The 18910-nt window shown below is 47.4% G+C and overlaps 1 protein-coding gene across 2 annotated transcripts in view; it reads right to left on the bottom strand.

Annotated features, from left to right (window-relative positions):
* Positions 1 to 18910, bottom strand: part of LOC126995177 (protein brunelleschi-like) — a 48403-nt gene that overhangs the window by 3222 nt on the left and 26271 nt on the right. For both annotated transcript variants that reach the window (XM_050854479.1, XM_050854480.1), the window contains exons 2-18: positions 11998 to 12156; positions 11051 to 11242; positions 9603 to 10321; positions 8921 to 9095; positions 8103 to 8374; positions 7349 to 7489; positions 5624 to 5822; positions 5086 to 5196; positions 4636 to 4798; positions 4254 to 4399; positions 3872 to 3957; positions 2792 to 3031; positions 2109 to 2306; positions 1555 to 1927; positions 1107 to 1420; positions 676 to 856; positions 24 to 247 (exon numbers count right to left, since the gene is read on the bottom strand). In XM_050854479.1, coding sequence (XP_050710436.1) covers positions 24 to 247; positions 676 to 856; positions 1107 to 1420; positions 1555 to 1927; positions 2109 to 2306; positions 2792 to 3031; positions 3872 to 3957; positions 4254 to 4399; positions 4636 to 4798; positions 5086 to 5196; positions 5624 to 5822; positions 7349 to 7489; positions 8103 to 8374; positions 8921 to 9095; positions 9603 to 10321; positions 11051 to 11242; positions 11998 to 12118 — 3855 coding nt within the window. In that variant the 5' untranslated portion in view covers positions 12119 to 12156. The remainder of the gene's footprint in view (positions 1 to 23; positions 248 to 675; positions 857 to 1106; positions 1421 to 1554; positions 1928 to 2108; positions 2307 to 2791; positions 3032 to 3871; positions 3958 to 4253; positions 4400 to 4635; positions 4799 to 5085; positions 5197 to 5623; positions 5823 to 7348; positions 7490 to 8102; positions 8375 to 8920; positions 9096 to 9602; positions 10322 to 11050; positions 11243 to 11997; positions 12157 to 18910) is intronic.

Raw genomic sequence — 18910 nt, 5'->3', positions numbered from 1 at the left:
TACAGGTAAGGTGACTGCCATGCCTCGGGTGTGGTGAGCTTGGTGGCACCGATGGTGGTCATCTTGGCATCCAGGCGGTAGTTCAGGTGGCCGTTCTGGTGGTCCTGGAAGGCGGTGATGCGCAGGCTGAGGGGGGGGAGGGGCGCCCCACTGGTGTTGGTGATGCCCACGCCCAGCTGCAGCGGGCGACCCACCACGCCGCTGTTCTCTGTCCCGCCCACAACCTCCAGCCCATCCATCTGCACGTCTGTCAAGAGAAAGTTGCATTCAACACTGCACACCTGTACCTACACACCACTCTATGCTACACTACACTGCAATAAACTCCATTAACTCCTTGACTGTGGATTTCCTACAAGAAGACATCACCAAGCTACAGGAATGGAACAAAAAGTGGCTGCTACAATTCAATGAAGAAAAATGTAAAGTCCTGCACCCTGGGAGGGGATATCCAGCACACCAATACCACATGGAAAACACTCCACTACCCACCACAGAGGCAAGGAAAGACCTGGGACTATATGTTACCAGGCTACCAGTGAAGGGAAAATCCGTGCCAATCGCAGTGGACAGATTAAACTACGCACTGCCCTACACTACTACAACACTACACTTCTCAAACATGTGCTCCAATCCCAACATAGGAGCTACAAAAGAAGTGTGTTGGAGTCTCACCCCAGTGTATCGGAGCCATGGTGATGAGGTCATGCGTGGAGGGCGGGAAGGTGATGCCAGAGAGGGAGGCCCGTCCAGGGGTGTCGCTGGGGCCCAGAGTCCACCGCAGCTCCACCAGAGAGGCCACGTGGCCCCCCAGCACCTCAGACCAGCCCCACCCACTCTCACTCTCCCGGCCATCCTGCGGAACAGACAAGTGTTATCCAAGGCCACATCAAGGAGAGAATGAAGAGCAAGATTGTTCCTCTAAACATACAGACATTAACTTCATGCTTCATGATTTATCTAGCAAAGCTTCACCAGTGCACAGTTTGAGGTCTGAAGCATTGTTTCAAATCCATACTTTGAGTTTAAACCTTAAGGGAGTATGCTTGTAATGGCTTTGAGTTCTGGGACTTGTCGGTCAAAGTGAAGCAGCACAAGTCATGTACCTCGGTGAGGGTGGCGAGGGGGCAGCGGTCCACCGGGACGGGGACGCGGCAGGAGTCCCCGGCCTCGACGAGGATGTGTTTGGTGGGCGTGTAGTGGAGGTCCATCTCATGGGCGGCACAGTTGAGCAGGTCCAGCACCACGTAGCACTGGTGGGGCAGCTCCGCCGGCAGCACGTCCCAGCGCGTCACCTGCAGCGAGGGCGTCACCTCCACCGCCACGCCCACCTGGGTGCTGCGGAGGTACTCGGCGCCCATCCCGGCACCACCGGAGTACTTCACCTGCAGCACAGCCTCCAGGACCCTGTTGCTGCACCCTGTGGGGGTAAACACAACACTCAGGGAACCACCACACCAACAACCCAACTCTACCACACAAGGGTAGGAAGAGAGTGGCACAAGTGAGGTGCAGGGAGGGCCTCTCAGCCGTGCCTGTGCCCAGCACACCCACCTGGCGTGGGTGCGGTGACGCGGGTCCTCACACTGGAGGAGGCAGCCTGGGTGGAGTTTGAGGAGCCTGACCGCACACTGGAGCCGGAGCGCGAGGACAGCAGTGAGGCGGAGGAGTCGGCCCGGCGGGCGCGCGGCGCTGCCCGGGTGCTGGATGTCGCCATGGACTGTCTGGAGGGCAGTGAGGGTGGCCCGCCAGACACCAGGGAGGGCGGCTCGCTGCCGGACATCAGGCTGGTGGTCTCCAGGGACTCGTCCAGCCGGCCCGGGGCAAGGAAGTCACAGGCGGCGTACACGTAGAGGGTGAGGGAGGCGCGGCCGCCGGGGGGGATGGGCAGCTGGGCCTCAAGGTTCTCACGGCTGTACTGGAACACCTGCAACACAATACAACACACTCAACAATGTTTAGGAAATATACAGAAATTCTCCACCAGTATTATTGGCAATGGAGAAAATATCAGGTATGAGGACCCTGCATTGTGCCCGGCCATGTTCATGATCACTGGAGAGGATGTTTGTTGGCACGGCCACAGCACCAAGGCCCTGCTCCCTCACCTGGTGCAGCAGATCCTTGTCCATCTTTGACTCCAGGGTGATGTTGAGCTCCTCCACCGGCTGAGACGAGACATTGTGCAGCACCACCGAGCACTCATGGGTCTCCCCGGCGGACAGGGACAGGTGGAGGCTGCCGCACTCCTCACCCACCGCCCGCTCCGCCCCGAGGCTGCCCGTGCTGCTGTTACCAGAGAGGATCTGCAACACACCACACACAATAACAACACGTCACACACACTCGACAACACTAACACTCTCCCCTCTACCAGAAACACAACCAAACTACAGCTATATGGAGGAAGCAAGGCCAGTCCTGTACCATTCACCCACCACAAGAATATCTACACGGGGTAAAGCTTCAGAATTAAATTAAAAAAGACATGACAAGAAGGGAGAGTCTATGACTGTCGAGAGTGGGAGAGATTCATAGCCTGTCCAACTCCATAAGGGAAAATAAGGATGATAAAAGGAGAAAAATGAAGAAAATGAAGAAAACGAAGAAGAAAGAAAATTAAGACAAAGAAGAAGAAAAAGAAAGAAAATTAAGACAAAGAAGAAAAAGAAAAAGAGAAAATGAAGAAAGAGTAGAAAAAGAAGGCAAAGACGAAAAAGAAAGAAAATTAAGAAAAAGAAGAAAATGAAGAAGAAGAAGAAAAAGGAGGTCAGGCCACCGAGTCACTTGCCTGTATCATGGGCAGCGCAGGCACAACATTGATGGTGTACTGCGGGGTCTTGAGGTGCGGCAGGAACTTGAAGCGACAGTTGCTGGTGACCCCCATGACCGTGGTGGAGTACCCCGTGACCAGCAGCTCCCCCGACCCCTGTGGCCTCCCCCTCAGGGTCACTGGCTGGGGCCCCGGCTCATGCTTCAGCACAATGGTGGATGTCCAAGACTCAAACTGAACCGCTTCCGTGATGAGAGTCTGCAAGGTGAGCACAGGCGGGTGACTCCTCTAATTTACACTGATTATAATGTGTGAGTTTGTATTAACCCCTTGACTGGATTTCCTACAAGAAGACATCAAGCTACAGGAATGGAACAAAAAGTGGCTGCTACAATTCAATGGAGAAAAATGTAAAGTCCTGCACCTTGGGAGGGGAAATCCAGCATACCAATACCACATGGGAAACACTCCACTATCCACCACAGAGGCAGAGAAAGACCTGGGAGTGTATGTTACCAGGCTACCAGTGAAGGGATATCCAGCACACCACTACCACATGGGAAACACTCCACTATCCACCACAGAGGCAGAGAAAGACCTGGGAGTGTATGTTACCAGGCTACCAGTGAAGGGATATCCAGTATACCAATACCACATGGGAAACACTGCACTATCCACCACAGAGGCAGAGAAAGACATGGGAGTGTATGTTACCAGGCTACCAGTGAAGGGATATCCAGCACACCAATACCACATGGGAAACACTCCACTATCCACCACAGAGGCAGAGAAAGACCTGGGAGTGTATGTTACCAGGCTACCAGTGAAGGGATATCCAGCACACCAATACCACATGGGAAACACTCCACTATCCACCACAGAGGCAGAGAAAGACCTGGGAGTGTATGTTACCAGGCTACCAGTGAAGGGATATCCAGCATACCACTACCACATGGGTAACGCTCCCCTCTCGTCCCCTCTCCTCTCCTCTCCTCCCCTCCCATCTCGTCCCCTCTCCTCCCCTCCATGCCAATCGCAGCGGACGGGTTAAAATGTCATGTTGGGACTCATACCCGACTACTTTGCCGAGTCACTTACCATGTTTGTTATCTTGAGTTCAAAAGGCATAGTGTTCTCCAGGTCCAGGCTAATCTCACACACGTCTCCCTCCACCCAATCAAAGTCTGAAAGAGAGATTAAAACAACATATAAAACAGTGACATGAAGGGTCGTATGGCTTAAGGGTGCAAAGAAGAGTGTATCAAGACACCTCTCCACCTGAAATTGACCTCTCTTGGCTACTCTTTACTTTTGTCTATTATGGGAGCGGTGAGTAGCGGACTTTTTTTTTTTTGCATTCTTTTTGTTGCCCTTGAACCGCCTCCTTTGTTGTAAAAAAAAAATGGTGTAAATATATATGGTGAACCTTTACTGATGGTCCACCTTGTTGCTATTAGTGTTTCTTGGTTCCCTCACTCACCCACTTTCCCCTGAGAGCGTTTTTCGTTGCTGTTGGTGAGGGAGGTGAAGGGGGAGAAGATGAAGGGCCCGTTGTCGTCCTCAGGGATCAGCGAGGCTTTCTTCTCTGCCTTGCGGCCTCCTGCTGGCGACACGATGCGCACTCGCCTGTGGGGGAAGGAGCGGAGGTGAGCGTTGTTCCTGTTTTACGATTTTAACCCGGTAGCAGCGACGGGCCAGATTTGTGCCATGATATAAACCCCCAAAAAAATAGATGATACATAAACTGATCACAAATGCATTGATATATATTATGAAATGGTTTGTGGGAGTGATGATTTTTTCTAATTTTTCTCGCTTAGAGGGACCAATCGCAGCGGACGGGTTAAACCTTGGATACGCACCGACAGACGGGCAGGTTGAGGAAGTTGACGGCAGGGATGATGATGCCCGTCTCCTGCACAACTAAGGGCGCCGGGCCGCTGCCGCTGCGAGCACTGAGGGACTCCAGCATGGCCGCAGTCTCCTGTCGTTCCGTGTCATTCAGGTGGGGCAGCATGGCGCACACTGGAACACAGGCAGAGGGAAATGGTCAGCAGGGGTGCCAAGATATTGTACTCACTGAACAAGATTTTCCCATTTCTAACGCATAATGACTGCACAAAACCCTCTATAATTAACACTTTCAATGATAAATATAAATAGGTATCATTAGTTTTGTGGGTGGGATGTTTTTAAGCCTGAAATCGGGAAAAATGAGAAGCCGAGAACAGTACTCTGGCAACGCTGATGGTTTGTTAAGACTGTCAGCAGGAACTTGGGACAACATAGCAATTTCTAAGCGAGGTCCTCACCCAGGAAGGCTTGATGGCGGGTGCAAAGTGCGTTCTGGCCCATCCTCCGCGACGTGCCCACCAACTCCTGCAGGATCTGAATCTGCAGGGACGGCCATCCTTGACTACCATCTGAAGGGGGTAAAAGGAGACCGTGTTAGAGGAAAGTCATGGAAAGATGCCTGTTTTATACAAGTCCTGCAAACATTTTTTTTCACACCAGAGGAAGACGACAAGAGCAAACAAACAACAGGGAAAGAAGGAAGGAAGGAAGAGGATGATAAAGAAGAAGGGATAACAGGAGACCGTGTTAGAGGAAAGTCATGGAAAGATGCCTGTTTTATACAAGTCCTGCAAACATTTTTTTCACACCAGAGGAAGATGTCAAAAACATACATACAAACAACAGGGAAGGAAGGAAGGAAGAGGATGATAAAGAAGAAGAAGGAAGAAGGATTTATTTCCCTGTTTATATTTTGAGATGTTTTTAATCTTTCTGCTCCTCCACCAAGATTCCCAAGCAACACTTACAACACAGAGACAAGCCTTGCGGTCTCACCTTTCTGGAACTCGAGGGGGTCCAGACAGACCTTATAGCCATCCAGGGTTTGCAGGAGGAGGCGGTAACACTGGCCCCAGTCTGGCTGCTGGTTCTGGGGGGCCACACACCGCATGGCTGCCACCCGCCGGAAGAACGAAGCTTTACGCTGGAACCCAACTTGGTGGTACAGGTCCGCCAGGGAGTTGAAGCGAGCGATCTGCAGCAGAGAGACGGACAGTAAGTGGTCTGGCTTATCTTGTGTTGTGTGTCAATCCCTCAACACCCATTAAACTGAATCCAAGAGTGAATATGTTACTGTGCTTAACCCGGTAGCAGCGACGGGCCAAATTTGTGGCTTTACCGTGTAGCAGCGACGGGCCAAATTTGTGCCATGATATAAACCCCAAAAAAATAGATGATGCATAAACTGATCACAAATGCTTTGATATATATTATGAAATGGTTTGTGTGAGTGATGATTTTTTCTCATTTTTCTCGCTTAGAGGGACCATTATGAAACATGATCCCCGCTGCTACTGGGTTAACATAATGAGGTCTTCAGATTCAAATACAGAGGTAGAGTTGGAGGCAAATCTATAGCTGTGGATGACCCTTGACCCTGTACAACCCTATTCTCACTCTTTAAGACATTTTTCTACTTTGTTTCATGTAATAATGTCCTGAAACTAAGTTAGAAATGTTATCATATGTCCCAATAAGACTTAACTTCCATGGCCCGTCAAGACATTCTGTGGCCCAAAACCTAACTTCTATGGCCCGTCAAGACATTCTGTGCTCTAAAACCTAACTTCTGTGGCCCAAAACTTAACTTCCATGGCCTGTCAAGACTTTCTGTGCCCTAAAACCTAACTTCTGTGGCCCAAAACCTAACTTCCATGGCCTGTCAAGACTTTCTGTGCCCTAAAACCTAACTTCTGTGGCCCAAAACCAAACTTCCATGGCCTGTCAAGACTTTCTGTGCCCTAAAACCTACCTTCTGTGGCCCAAAACCTAACTTCCATGGCCTGTCAAGACATTCTGTGCCCTAAAACCTAACTTCTGTGGCCCAAAACTTAACTTCCATGGCCCATCAAGACATTCTGTGCCCTAAAACCTAACTTCTGTGGCCCAAAACCAAACTTCCATGGCCTGTCAAGACCTTCTGTGACCCAAAACCTAACTTCCATGGCCTGTCAAGACCTTCTGTGACCCAAAACCTAACTTCCATGGCCCGTCAAGACCTTCTGTGCCCCAAAACCTAACTTCCATGGCCCGTCAAGACCTTCTGTGGCCCAAAACCTAACTTCCATGGCCCATCCAGACCTTCTGTGGCCCAAAACCTAACTTCCATAGCCCGTCAAGACCTTCTGTGGCCCAAAACCTAACTTCCATAGCCCGTCAAGACCTTCTGTGGCCCAAAACCTAACTTCCATGGCCCGTCAAAACCTAACTTCCATGGCCCAAAACCTAACTTCCATGGCCCAAAACCTAACTTCCATGGCCCAAAACCTAACTTCCATGGCCCGTCAAGACCTTCTGTGCCCCAAAACCTAACTTCCATGGCCCAAAACCTAACTTCCATGGCCCAAAACCTAACTTCCATGGCCCATCCAGACCTTCTGTGGCCCAAAACCTAACATCCATGACCCAAAACCTAACTTCCATGGCCCGTCCAGACCTTCTGTGGCCCAAAACCTAACCTCCAAGACCAATCCAGACCTCCCATGGCCCGTCAAGACCCACCTTCTCCTCATCAGACAGCTGCAGGTTGATGAACACTACGTTGGAGAGGAACTCTGCCGCCATGAGGTAGCGCCGCTGCTCGATGAGGACGTGGACCGCCTTGATGCTTGCCTCCGTCTCCACCACACCAGCGTTGCGGTACTGTGGAGGCAGCGTGGCAATGTTACCTGTTCTGCCGACACACACTCAGACACACATCCATGCATACAGATACTCAGACAACACACTTTTTGGGGGGTATATAGTTTCTTTATAGCATGTAACTTCAAATTTCTATCACTGTGAACAAAAATTATGATACTCTTCTAACACACTCTGGTTCACATCCACTTCTTTTGGGGCATCTAATTTCTTTATAGCACATAACTTCAACCTTCTATCACTGTGAACAAAAATTATGATACTCTTCTAACACACTCTGGTTCACATCCACTTCTTTTTGGGCATCTAATTTCTTTATAGCATATGATTAACAAGAACTTCAATGACCCAAGATGACCTGACCCACCTTGCTGTAGTGCACAATGGCCTCCTGGTACTTGTATATATGATTAACAAGAACTTCAATGACCCAAGATGACCTGACCCACCTTGCTGTAGTGCACAATGGCCTCCCTGTACTTGTATACATGACTGACAAGTACTTTAGTGACCCAAGATGACCTGACCCACCTTGCTGTAGTGCACAATGACCTCCCGGTACTTGTATGCATGACTGACAAGAACTTCAGTGACCCAAGATGACCTGACCCACCTTGCTGTAGTGCACGATGGCCTCCCGGTACTTGTCCACGATGTCGTCCGGGGAGAGGCAGTGTTTGCTGGTCTGCTTGACGATGGTTGGCTCCAGACCCGTGGGCAGCGAGTTGGTGTTGATGGACCCATTCCGACTCCTGCTCCCGGTACTGCCCACGCCGCCCTGGTTGCCGCCGACCCCCAGACTAGAGTACCGCTGCAGCCCCGCACCCTTCCGCAGGTTTGGGTAGAGCATCACCACGGACGCTGCGCACAGGCCCTCAAAACAGGCTGTGGAGGGGCAAGGAGGAGTCAGTATTCAGAGGACAACATCGTGAAGGAAAGATGAAGTAAATGTGACAGAGTTAAACTATATTATCCCCTTCTTAAACCCTTCATGCACCTATAAGCTTCAATCATGTCTCCTCATAACCTTCGCCTTTCCAGAGAATACAGATTTTACTGCTTCAGTCTTAACATTATAAAAAAAGCAAGAGAAAAGAGAGAAATACAGGTGAATGTGACAAAACCTGGACACTATATTGACGAGGCAGCAAGAACAGAGCTGGAAATAAAGACGAAAGAAACTCAGACCAGTAACAGAATGATGAGACATTAAAAGAAGGGAGAGGGAGAGGGAGAGGGAGAGGGGGGGAAAGTGGCGGAAGTTGGGAAAGGAAAGGATGGGAAGACAGAGGAAGGGAATGAGGGAGAGGGAGAGGGGGAGGGAGAGGGGCGGAAAGTTGGGAAAGGAAAGAATGGGAAGACAAAGGAAGGGAATGAGGGAGTGACTAAAAGAGCTGGCTAGGGTCGGTAACAGAATAGAGGATAGTTGACCTGCGAGCCAGAGCCAGTCGTTACAGTTGCGCAGTGTGTCCGCCGCGTGGCTGTAGTGCACGATGGCCTCCACGGGCAGACCGGCCTGTAGGGTGAGGTCCGCCAGCTGCTTCCTCAGCCGCCCAGCACACCGCTTCTTGTTGGTGCGTGAGTCCATGTCCAAACCAATGAAGTCCTGAGGAGAAAGTGTAATCAACAAATGTACCTTCCTAACCCCTTGACTGTGGATTTCATACCAGAAGACATCACCAAGCTACAAGAATGGAACAAAAAGTGGCTGCTACAATGCAATGAAGAAAAATGTAAAGTCCTGCACCTTGGGAGGGGATATCCAGCACACCAATACCACATGGGAAACACTCCACTATCCACCACAGAGGCAGGGAAAGACTTGGGACTATATGTTACCAGGCTACCAGTGAAGGGATATCCAGCATACTGATACCACATGGGAAACACTCCACTATCCACCACAGAGGCAGAGAACGACCTGGGACTATATGTTACCAGATTACCAGTGAAGGCCAAATCCATGCCAATCGCAGTGGACGGGTTAACTACTCAAGAACACGGTAGAACAATAGAGTTAAAGAAGAACTGATCTACTTTCATCTGCACTTTTGAATGTGAACCTCCACTACTCAGGACACAGGTGATCACAGGGTGCAGGTAGCGCACTAACCTTGCGTTCGAAAGGTGCGCAGAGAAGTGGCGGCCTCTCCAGTTTCTCCTGACTCTTATCGAGGCGTTTAGACTCCAGCACCCAGAACAGGGAGCTCACGAACTCCTGCAGCTGGCTCTCGATGTTCACCGCGTGGTCTCCAGTGGGGTAGAAGAGCGCCCTTGTCTTGAAGTTGGAGGGCGGCTGCAGGGACACACGGGAGGCCTGGGAGCTGGAGGAGTTCATGGAGGAGTGGCTGGTGTCGTGGGCGGAGTCGAGAGCGGAATCCCTCGGGGAGTCCACCTTGCCCTCCTCGCAGCAGCACGCCTCGCTGGTGCTCTCGCTGCCGGAGTCTGACCCGTTGACATGGTTTGTGTCGATCTTGAGGTCCGTCGCGCCTTCTGAGTGCGTGTCCGAGTCCGCCGGCTTCTCCTCGGCAGCAAGAGTCTCGTACACGCCGCTGTCTCGGTCCGTGCTCCCGGCGGACACCTTCTTGATATGCGCGTGACCGTTGATGGCCGTGACAGGACCCTGCTGTGCGCCGCCGGGGTCCGGGGTGCCATTAGGGTCCGGGGAGGTGCTGCGCGAGGGCCCCTGTGATGGCGCCTCGTACAGGGTGCCATCAGGGTTGAGTCCCAGGATGATGCAGCGAGAGTCGTACAAGGTGGACGAGTACTTGACCTTCAGGCTCTCATGCTGCTTACAGATGTCGTTGAGGTCACTTTGGCTGCCGACCTGACCTGTAGGAGAGAAGGGTATCAGAGGGTAGAGAGGCGCTGGGGACTCGGTTATGGTATGGAAGATAATAGAGAAAGACAAAGATGATTAAGAAAAGCTGTTTTGTGAATGTGATAAATAGTGAACAAAGGGAACAGGGTGACTTTTAAGGGTTTTTAAAATGCTTGGGTTAGATGGGGTTGATAATCTAAGGGTGCAGAAGGGTGTACAATATTAAGGTTGATCATTTTAAGGGGTTCATGAAAGGTGTTAAGTAGTAAGGTTTATATTAAAGGGGTTGAAGGGGCAAGGGAGGTGAATTTAGTTGCTTTGTTGGGTAGGTAAATGGAGAGAGGAGGCTTAGTTAGTTGTTTCATACATCTTATATCATTAACCCAGTACCAGTGACGAGCCAAATTTGTGGCTTTACCGTGTAGCAGCGACGGGCCAAATTTGTGCCATGATATAAACCCCCAAAAATAGATGATACATAATCTGATCACAAATGCTTTGATATATATATTATGAAATGGTTTGTGTGAGGGGTGATATTTACAAATTTTTCTCGCTTGGAGGGACCATAAAGAAACATGATCCCCGCTGCTACCAGGTTAAAAACAAGATAGAAAAGCTGGCTAATCAGACTATGCAAATTTAACATCATGAGAAATCATTTAACTATTACCATGTGTCAAAGAGTAACAGGAATACACACACACCCAACTGACTGACTGACTGCCCGAGTGACTGACCTATAGTGATGATGCCCAGGACTCTGCGGTGGGTCTGGAAGTCTCCCCAGTCATTGTTCTCGAGGGGGTAGTCGCGTCGGTAGGTGACCCACACTGGCCGCTGGGTGCCATTGGAGTCGTTGACCTTGACGTGGCCGACGCGACTGATCCGCTCGTACAGCTTATGGAACGAGCGGCTCTTTAATTGGGACCCTGAGAGGAGAGAGGGAGTCGTTAAGAGGATATGTGAAGCTGCCCTCATTTGGTTTGACAGAGAAAAACAGAGAGGGAGTCGTTAAGAGGATATGTGAAGCTGCCCTCATTTGATTTGACAGAGAAAAACAGAGAGGGAGTTGTTAAGAGGATATGTGAAGCTGCCCTCATTTGATTTGACAGAGAAAAACAGAGAGGGAGTTGTTAAGAGGATATGTGAAGCTGCCCTGATTTGGTTTGACAGAGAAAAACAGAGAGGGAGTCATTAAGAGGATATGTGAAGCTGCCCTGATTTGGTTTGACAGAGAAAAACAGAGAGGGAGTCACTGAGAGGATATGTGAAGCTGCCCTGCAAAGATATGACTTGATAGAGAAAACACATGAGGTAGAGACAGGTTATGACTTCACAAAATATATAAAGAACAAACACTAACAAAGATAAATGAAGAACGACTAACAAAAGAGGAGGAAGAGGAGGGGAATGTAACAGATGTAACAGTGACAATATGACTAAACAAATAAGAGGCAGAGGGGAAGGAAAAAAAAGAGGCAATAACAGAAATACAAACACAACCAAATGACTGACCGACTGAGTGGACTAAGTGACTGGTGGACTGAGTGACTGGCGGACTGAGTGACTAACTAATGGTCTGCCCGATTCACATGTTATATATATAGTAAATATGATCGCTCTTTATCTTCCCTATGACTGAAAACCATCGCGTGTGTAAGGTACGAGGGCAGGGTCAACTTACCCACTTGTCTGACGAGCACAAGCAGGGTCTGGTGGTGGTGCGGGCTGGTGGTATAGTCTGGATAGCTCATGGTGGTGACGGGCGGCGGGGTGGACAGGATCACACTCACAGACGACCTCATGTCCCTCCCCGCCCGCTGCACTCACCCCTGGACACACCCTGAGGAAGGAGACACATGGGGGTTACTTTGTTGCTTTGGGGTGCATTAAAAAGTAAACAAGGGGACAAGAGATGATTTTTTAGGGGGTTCCGGACACACCCTATGACAAGAGTAATCTGAATAGCCTCGTTGAAGGGCCAATATTTGCATGATGGATTAGAGGAGATGAGGAGAGGGGGGAAGGGGGAGAGGTGAAGAGAGTTGGGGGGGATAGAGTCATGCATAGGAGAGGAGGGGGAGGTGGAAGGGAGATAAGATGGACTAGAGGTGGGGTTAGGTAGGGGAGAGTTAGTGTAAGGGGGAAGTAAGGGGAAAGAGAGGGTGAGAGAGGGGAGAGGGGGAGACACATAGGGGTTACTTTGTTGCTTTGGGGTGCATACATAAACAAGGAGACAAGGGATGATTTTTAAAGGAATTCTGGACATACCCTGAAGAAGGAGACATGAGGGTTAGTTTACTGTGTTGTTGAGGATATTAGAAAGTAAACAAAAGAAATGGTGGTTAGTTGCTTGCTTTCTAGGGGTGTTAAAGAGGGTTCGAGGGGAATAGGGATGTATTTGTAAGGGGTTTTGAAGTGTATAAGTGCAAAGGTTGATTAAAATTAGGGTTTCTGGAGGGTGAAGAAGGCTAAGGTTAGTTTATACCATAAGGTGCTAGCTATCATTTGTTTGAAGATACCCCAAACTTAACCTAACCTAACCTAACCTAACAAAACCCCAAACAGTCACTATAGGTCTTGACTCAGAAAATTCATCTATGCTTCCTTACTAATGAGACTTTCTATACAACAAAGTGAGGTCATTCTTTATTGATTTATACCATAAGGCGCTGGCTATCATGTGTTTGAAGATACCCCAAACCTAACCTAACCTAACCTAACAAAACCCCAAACAGTCACTATAGGTCTTGACTCAGAAAATTCATCTATGCTTCCTTACTAATGAGACTTTCAATACAACAAAGCGAGGTCATTCTTTGTTGATTTATACCATAAGGTGCTGGCTATCATGTGTTTGAAGATACCCCAAACTTAACCTAACCTAACAAAAAGCCCAAAAAGTTACCATACGTCTTGACTCGTAAAAATCATATATGCTTCCTTACTAATGAGACTTTCAATACAACAAAGCGAGGTCATTCTTTGTTGATTTATACCATAAGGTGCTGGCTATCATGTGTTTGAAGATACCCCAAACCTAACCTAACCTAACCTAACCAAATCCCAAAAAGTTACCATATGTCTTGACTTGTAAAAATCATGTATGCTTCCTTACTGAGGGACAAAACTCGGTGGCCTTGGGGAGTGTTAGTTGTGAGCCCAAAGTGTCTTAGAATACCTTGAGTCCCTTCACAGAGGAGTAACAATTAGGGGTCAAAGGCATTCAGGAACCTCCAAGGATGTTCTCAATTGGGACTCAAAAGAGGAAATATTCAGAGAGAGAGAGAGAGAGAGAGAGAGAGAGAGAGAGAGAGAGAGAGAGAGAGAGAGAGAGAGAGAGAGAGAGAGAGAGAGAGAGAGACCTGCTATCACCCATTCTCTCTCTCTCCACTAATTCATCCATATACAAAACATCCTCTGTATTATTTCACTCATCCAGTACACCCATCCACCCATCACTTCTCTTCATCCATCACTCATCCACTTCTCATCCATCTACTCATCCACCACCCATCATCTTCCACCTTACTCATTACCATATATTCATCCACTTAAGTATTCATCCACCATCTATTCCCCTTCATCCACCACTCATCACACTCATCCACATAGGTTTTCAGCCATCCCCTGCTTCCCTTCACCCATCCTCACCCACTCATCCATCTCTACCCTTCATCCACTTAATCATCTGAACACAACATCCACTTATCCACCACCCTTTCATTACCTTCCTTAGCGATCACCCAACCTCCATAGCAACTCATCCACCACTCATCCACCATTCATCCACCCACGTCATCCACCCTCCCACTGACACAATAAGTTAATGGGTTACAAAACAGATAATGGGCCTGGATGACACACCCGCCTCCATCACGCTGCTTAGCCTTGACGGATGAGACGCTGTGTTGTCTTGTCATCCGCGTGGGAAATGAGTTAAAGGTTAGGAGTGAGGAATTGTGTGAATGTAGGTTGTTAATGATAAGTGTGTGTGTGTGTGTGTGTGTGTGTGTGTGTGCGCGTCCTTGGGAAGAGTGAGGGAAAAGTACTGAGAAATATGTGAAAGTTTGGATAGGGAAAAAAACTATGAAGATGGATATGAAGATGAGGAAGAAAATAATACAAAGATGAATGAAAAATATGATCAAGTATGCAAAAAGTGTGAAGGTTGTCTCGATTAAAATGTAAAACCAAATGAGAGACTGAGAAAAAGGCGAAGCTTGTATTAGGAAAAAAATGAAGGTTGTCTGGAGTGGAAAATCGTGTGGGAATGAACTTTTGAGCATTGATTAATTAGGAATGACTCGTCTAAAACATAAAAACAGTCAAAACGAATAAAATACAGCCCGATTCTCCAACGCAATATAAAAAAAAAAGATTAAAACTGAACTTGGAATAAACTTTAACCGGATAATCAAACACATTTACACGAGAATGGAACAAAAGAGATTAAAAAAAAAAAAAAAAACATGCTTACAAACTTTAATGATACGAAAATTACATACAGTTTTTAAAGGAGTGAGATGGAAGTAACATATTTAAAGTGACTAAGCAGCTGTCAGGGAAAGAAAAAGTTACCAGATGATGATGGTGATGGTGGTGGTGGTGGTGGTGATGGTGGTAGAGGCTTATGATAGTGAGGGTGTTGATAGTGGTGGTGATGGTGTTGTTATTGTTACTGTTGGTGGTGTGGTGACGAACATGGTGATAGAGGATTATGATAGTGAGGGTGTTGACAGTGGTGGTGGTGGTGGTGGTGGTGATGGTGATGAATATGGTGATAGAGGATTATGATAGTGGTGGTGATGATGTTGTTCTAATTTTTTTTTTTACTGTTGTTGTTGTTGTTGGTGGTGGTGGTAGTGATGGTGGTGGTGATGGTGGTGGTGGTGGTGGTGGTGATGGTGGTGGTGGTGATGGTGGTGGTGATGGTGCTGTTCTAATTGTTACTGTCTGTTCTTATTGGTGGTGGTGGTGATGATGATGGTGATGGTGATGATGGTGATGATGGTGGTGGTGATGGTGGTGTTGACAAAAGGCAGATCAGGATGTGGCTCATAACACCATAAGTCATATTTCCTCCTCCTCCTCTTCCTCCTCCTCCTCCTCTTGCGACCTCTCTTCCCACCCTTCTCTCTCCCTCTTCCTCTCTCTACATCAACATTCCCCTCCTTATCTTCCATTACGAGAGAGAGAGAGAGAGAGAGAGAGAGAGAGAGAGAGAGAGAGATGCTTTCTTCACCTTTATCATCATCAACTCTGTAAATTCTCCATCATTATCTACCCTTCTCTCTCTCTCTCTCTCTCTCTCTCTCTCTCTCTCTCTCTCTCTCTGTTTTGCGTTGAACCTTTTTACTTTTTAGTGTGTGGAAGAAGAAGAAGAACAAACAAAAAAAGAAGAAAACAAAGAAAGAAAAAAACAAGGAACAGAAAAGAGGATGTGAGAAAATAAAGAAAATAAGATAAATTGAACACACACACACACACACACACACACACACACACACACACACACACACACACACACAGAGGCAGCAATAAACACTTATCCACTTCATCCTCATCGGAGTATGAAGAGGAGGAGGAGCAGGAGGAGGAGGAGGAGGAGGAAGGAAGGAGAAGAAGAGAGAACGAGATAAGTGGAAGGAGGAGGAGGAGGAGGAGGAGGAGGAGGAAAGATAAGTAGGTAGAAGAGGAAGAGGAAGAAGAAAAATAAAATAACAGAGAGAAAGAAGAGAGGAAGAACAAGAAGAAGAAGAAGAAGAACAAGAACAAGATGATGATAGTGATAATGATGATGGAGGAGGAGGAGGAGGAGGAAGAAGAAAAAAAGATGGTGGTGATGATGAAGTAGAAGATAATAAAAAAAAAACGATGTGGAGAAGGAGGAAGAAGAGGAAGAGGAGGAGGAGGAGGAGGAAAAACAGAAGCATTTAATGAGAGGAAACAGGGAAGGGGAGAGAAAAATTATTATAACAAAACGATAAAATAAGGAGGAGGAGGAGGAGGCGGAGGAGGAAGAGGAGGAGGAGGAGGAGGAGGAAACGAAGGACGACAGGAGGTAGGAAGAAAGAAATTAAGGAAACTTGTAATTAAACTGAAGAGGAGGAGGAGGAGGAGGAGGAGGAGATAAAAAGGAAGGGAGAGAGAAGGGAAGGAAGATGTTTATAATTTCCCGAGAGAGAGAGAGAGAGAGAGAGAGAGAGAGAGAGAGAGAGAGAGAGAGAGAGAGAGAGAGAGAGAGAGAGAGAGAGAGAGAGAGAGAGAGTACTTTAGGAAGGGGCTTAACACTTTCTCTATTGAAACCAAGAGAACAAGGCAAAGTGAGGAGGAGGAGGAGGAGGAGTAGGCAAGAAGACAAGAGAAAAGGAAGGAAATAGTTAAGAAATTCGAGTGGGAAAATCTCTCTCTCTCTCTCTCTCTCTCTCTCTGTCTCTCTCTCGTTCATCTATTGTGTTTGACATCAATACAGGTATCAAGATATGTGTGTGTGTGTGTGTGTGTGTGTGTGTGTGTGTGTGTGTGTGTGTGTGTGTGTGGTGTGTGTGTGTGTGTGTGTGTGTGTGTGTGTGTGTGTGTGTGTGTGTGCGTGCGTCTGTGTGTGCGTGGTGTGTGTGTGTGTGTGTGTGTGTGTAAGAGTGAAAGGCACCCAATGTATGTGCGCATAATAGTGTGGGAACATTGTTAACACACACACACACACACACACACACACACACACACACACACACACACACACACACTCGCTTCTCTCTCTCTCTCTCTCTCTCTCTCTCTCTCTCTCTCACGAGCTCCCCCGGTATATAAAGACGAGAGAGAGAGAGAGAGAGAGAGAGAGAGAGAGAGAGAGAGAGAGAGAGAGAGAGAGAGAGAGAGAGAGAGAGAGAGAGAGAGAGAGAGAGAGAGAGAGAATAAGTTGAACAGGTAGAAATCACAGGTGGGAGGTAACGTATGTGTGGTGAAGCCTGACTGTTGGCATAGGAAAGATATCTACGTGTCTGCAGGTAAATATGAACGTGAATAAAGGTGTAAACTGTGTCGGAATGAGTTTGATGTGTTTTGTAAGGGGCTGAAGACGGGTTGTGAAGCTGGACATGTGTTTTTGTGGGTTGATATAAGAATGGGGTGATACGGTGAACAGTAAGAGGAGGAAATATGAACGTAAATAAAGGTGTAAACTGTGTCAGAATGAGTTTGATGTGTTTTGTAAGGGGCTGAAGACGGGTTGTGAAGCTGGACATGTGTTTTTGTGGGTTAATATATAAGTATGGAGTGATACGGTGAACAGTAAGAGGAGGAAATATGAACGTGAATAAAGGTGTAAACTGTGTCAGAATGAGTTTGATGTGTTTTGTAAGGGGCTGAAGACGGTTGTGAAGCTGGGATTGTGTTTTTGTGGGTTAATATAAGAATGGAGTGATACGGTGAACAGTAAGAGGAGGAAATATGAACGTGAATAAAGGCGTAAACTGTGTCAGAATGAGTTTGATGTGTTTTGTAAGGGGCTGAAGACGGGCTGTGAAGCTGGAGATGTGTTTTTGTGGGTTAATATAAGAGTGATACGGTGAACAGTAAGAGGAGGAAATATGACCGTGACTAAAGGTGTAAACTGTGTCAGAATGAGTTTGATGTGTTTTGTAAGGGGCTGAAGACGGGTTGTGAAGCTGGACATGTGTTTTTGTGGGTTAATATAAGAATGGAGTGATACGGTGAACAGTAAGAGGAGGAAATATGAACGTGAATAAAGGTGTAAACTGTGTCAGAATGAGTTTGATGTGTTTTGTAAGGGGCTGAAGACGGGTTGTGAAGCTGGACATGTGTTTTTGTGGGTTAATATAAGAATGGAGTGATACGGTGAACAGTAAGAGGAGGATATATGAACGTGACTAAAGGTGTAAACTGTGTCAGAATGAGTTTGATGTGTTTTGTAAGGGGCTGGAGATGTGTTTTTGTGGGTTAATATAAGAATGTGGTGATACGGTAAATATGAACGTGAATAAAGGTGTAAACTGTGTCAGAATGAGTTTGATGTGTTTTGTAAGGGGCTGAAGACGGGTTGTGAAGCTGGACATGTGTTTTTGTGGGTTAATATAAGAGTGGAGTGATACGGTGAACAGTAAGAGGAGGATATATGAACGTGAGTAAAGGTGTAAACTGTGTCAGAATGAGTTTGATGTGTTTTGTAAGGGGCTGAAGACGGGTTGTGAAGCTGGGATTGTGTTTTTGTGGGTTAATATAAGAATGGAGTGATACGGTGAACAGTAAGAGGAGGAAATATGAACGTGAATAAAGGTGTAAACTGTGTCAGAATGAGTTTGATGTGTTTTGTAAGGGGCTGAAGACGGGTTGTGAAGCTGGGATTGTGTTTTTGTGGGTTAATATAAGAATGGAGTGATACGGTGAACAGTAAGAGGAGGAAATATGAACGTAAATAAAGGTGTAAACTGTGTCAGAATGAGTTTGATGTGTTTTGTAAGGGGCTGAAGACGGGCTGTGAAGCTGGAGATGTGTTTTTGTGGGTTAATATAAGAATGGAGTGATACGGTAAATATGAACGTGAATAAAGGTGTAAACTGTGTCGGAATGAGTTTGAT

The sequence above is a fragment of the Eriocheir sinensis genome, chromosome 7, assembly GCF_024679095.1.
Source record: "Eriocheir sinensis breed Jianghai 21 chromosome 7, ASM2467909v1, whole genome shotgun sequence".
Taxonomy (NCBI): Eukaryota; Metazoa; Arthropoda; class Malacostraca; order Decapoda; family Varunidae; genus Eriocheir; species Eriocheir sinensis.
The sequence above is the reverse complement of the archived record's forward strand: the minus strand, read 5'-3'. Positions and strand labels throughout refer to the sequence as shown.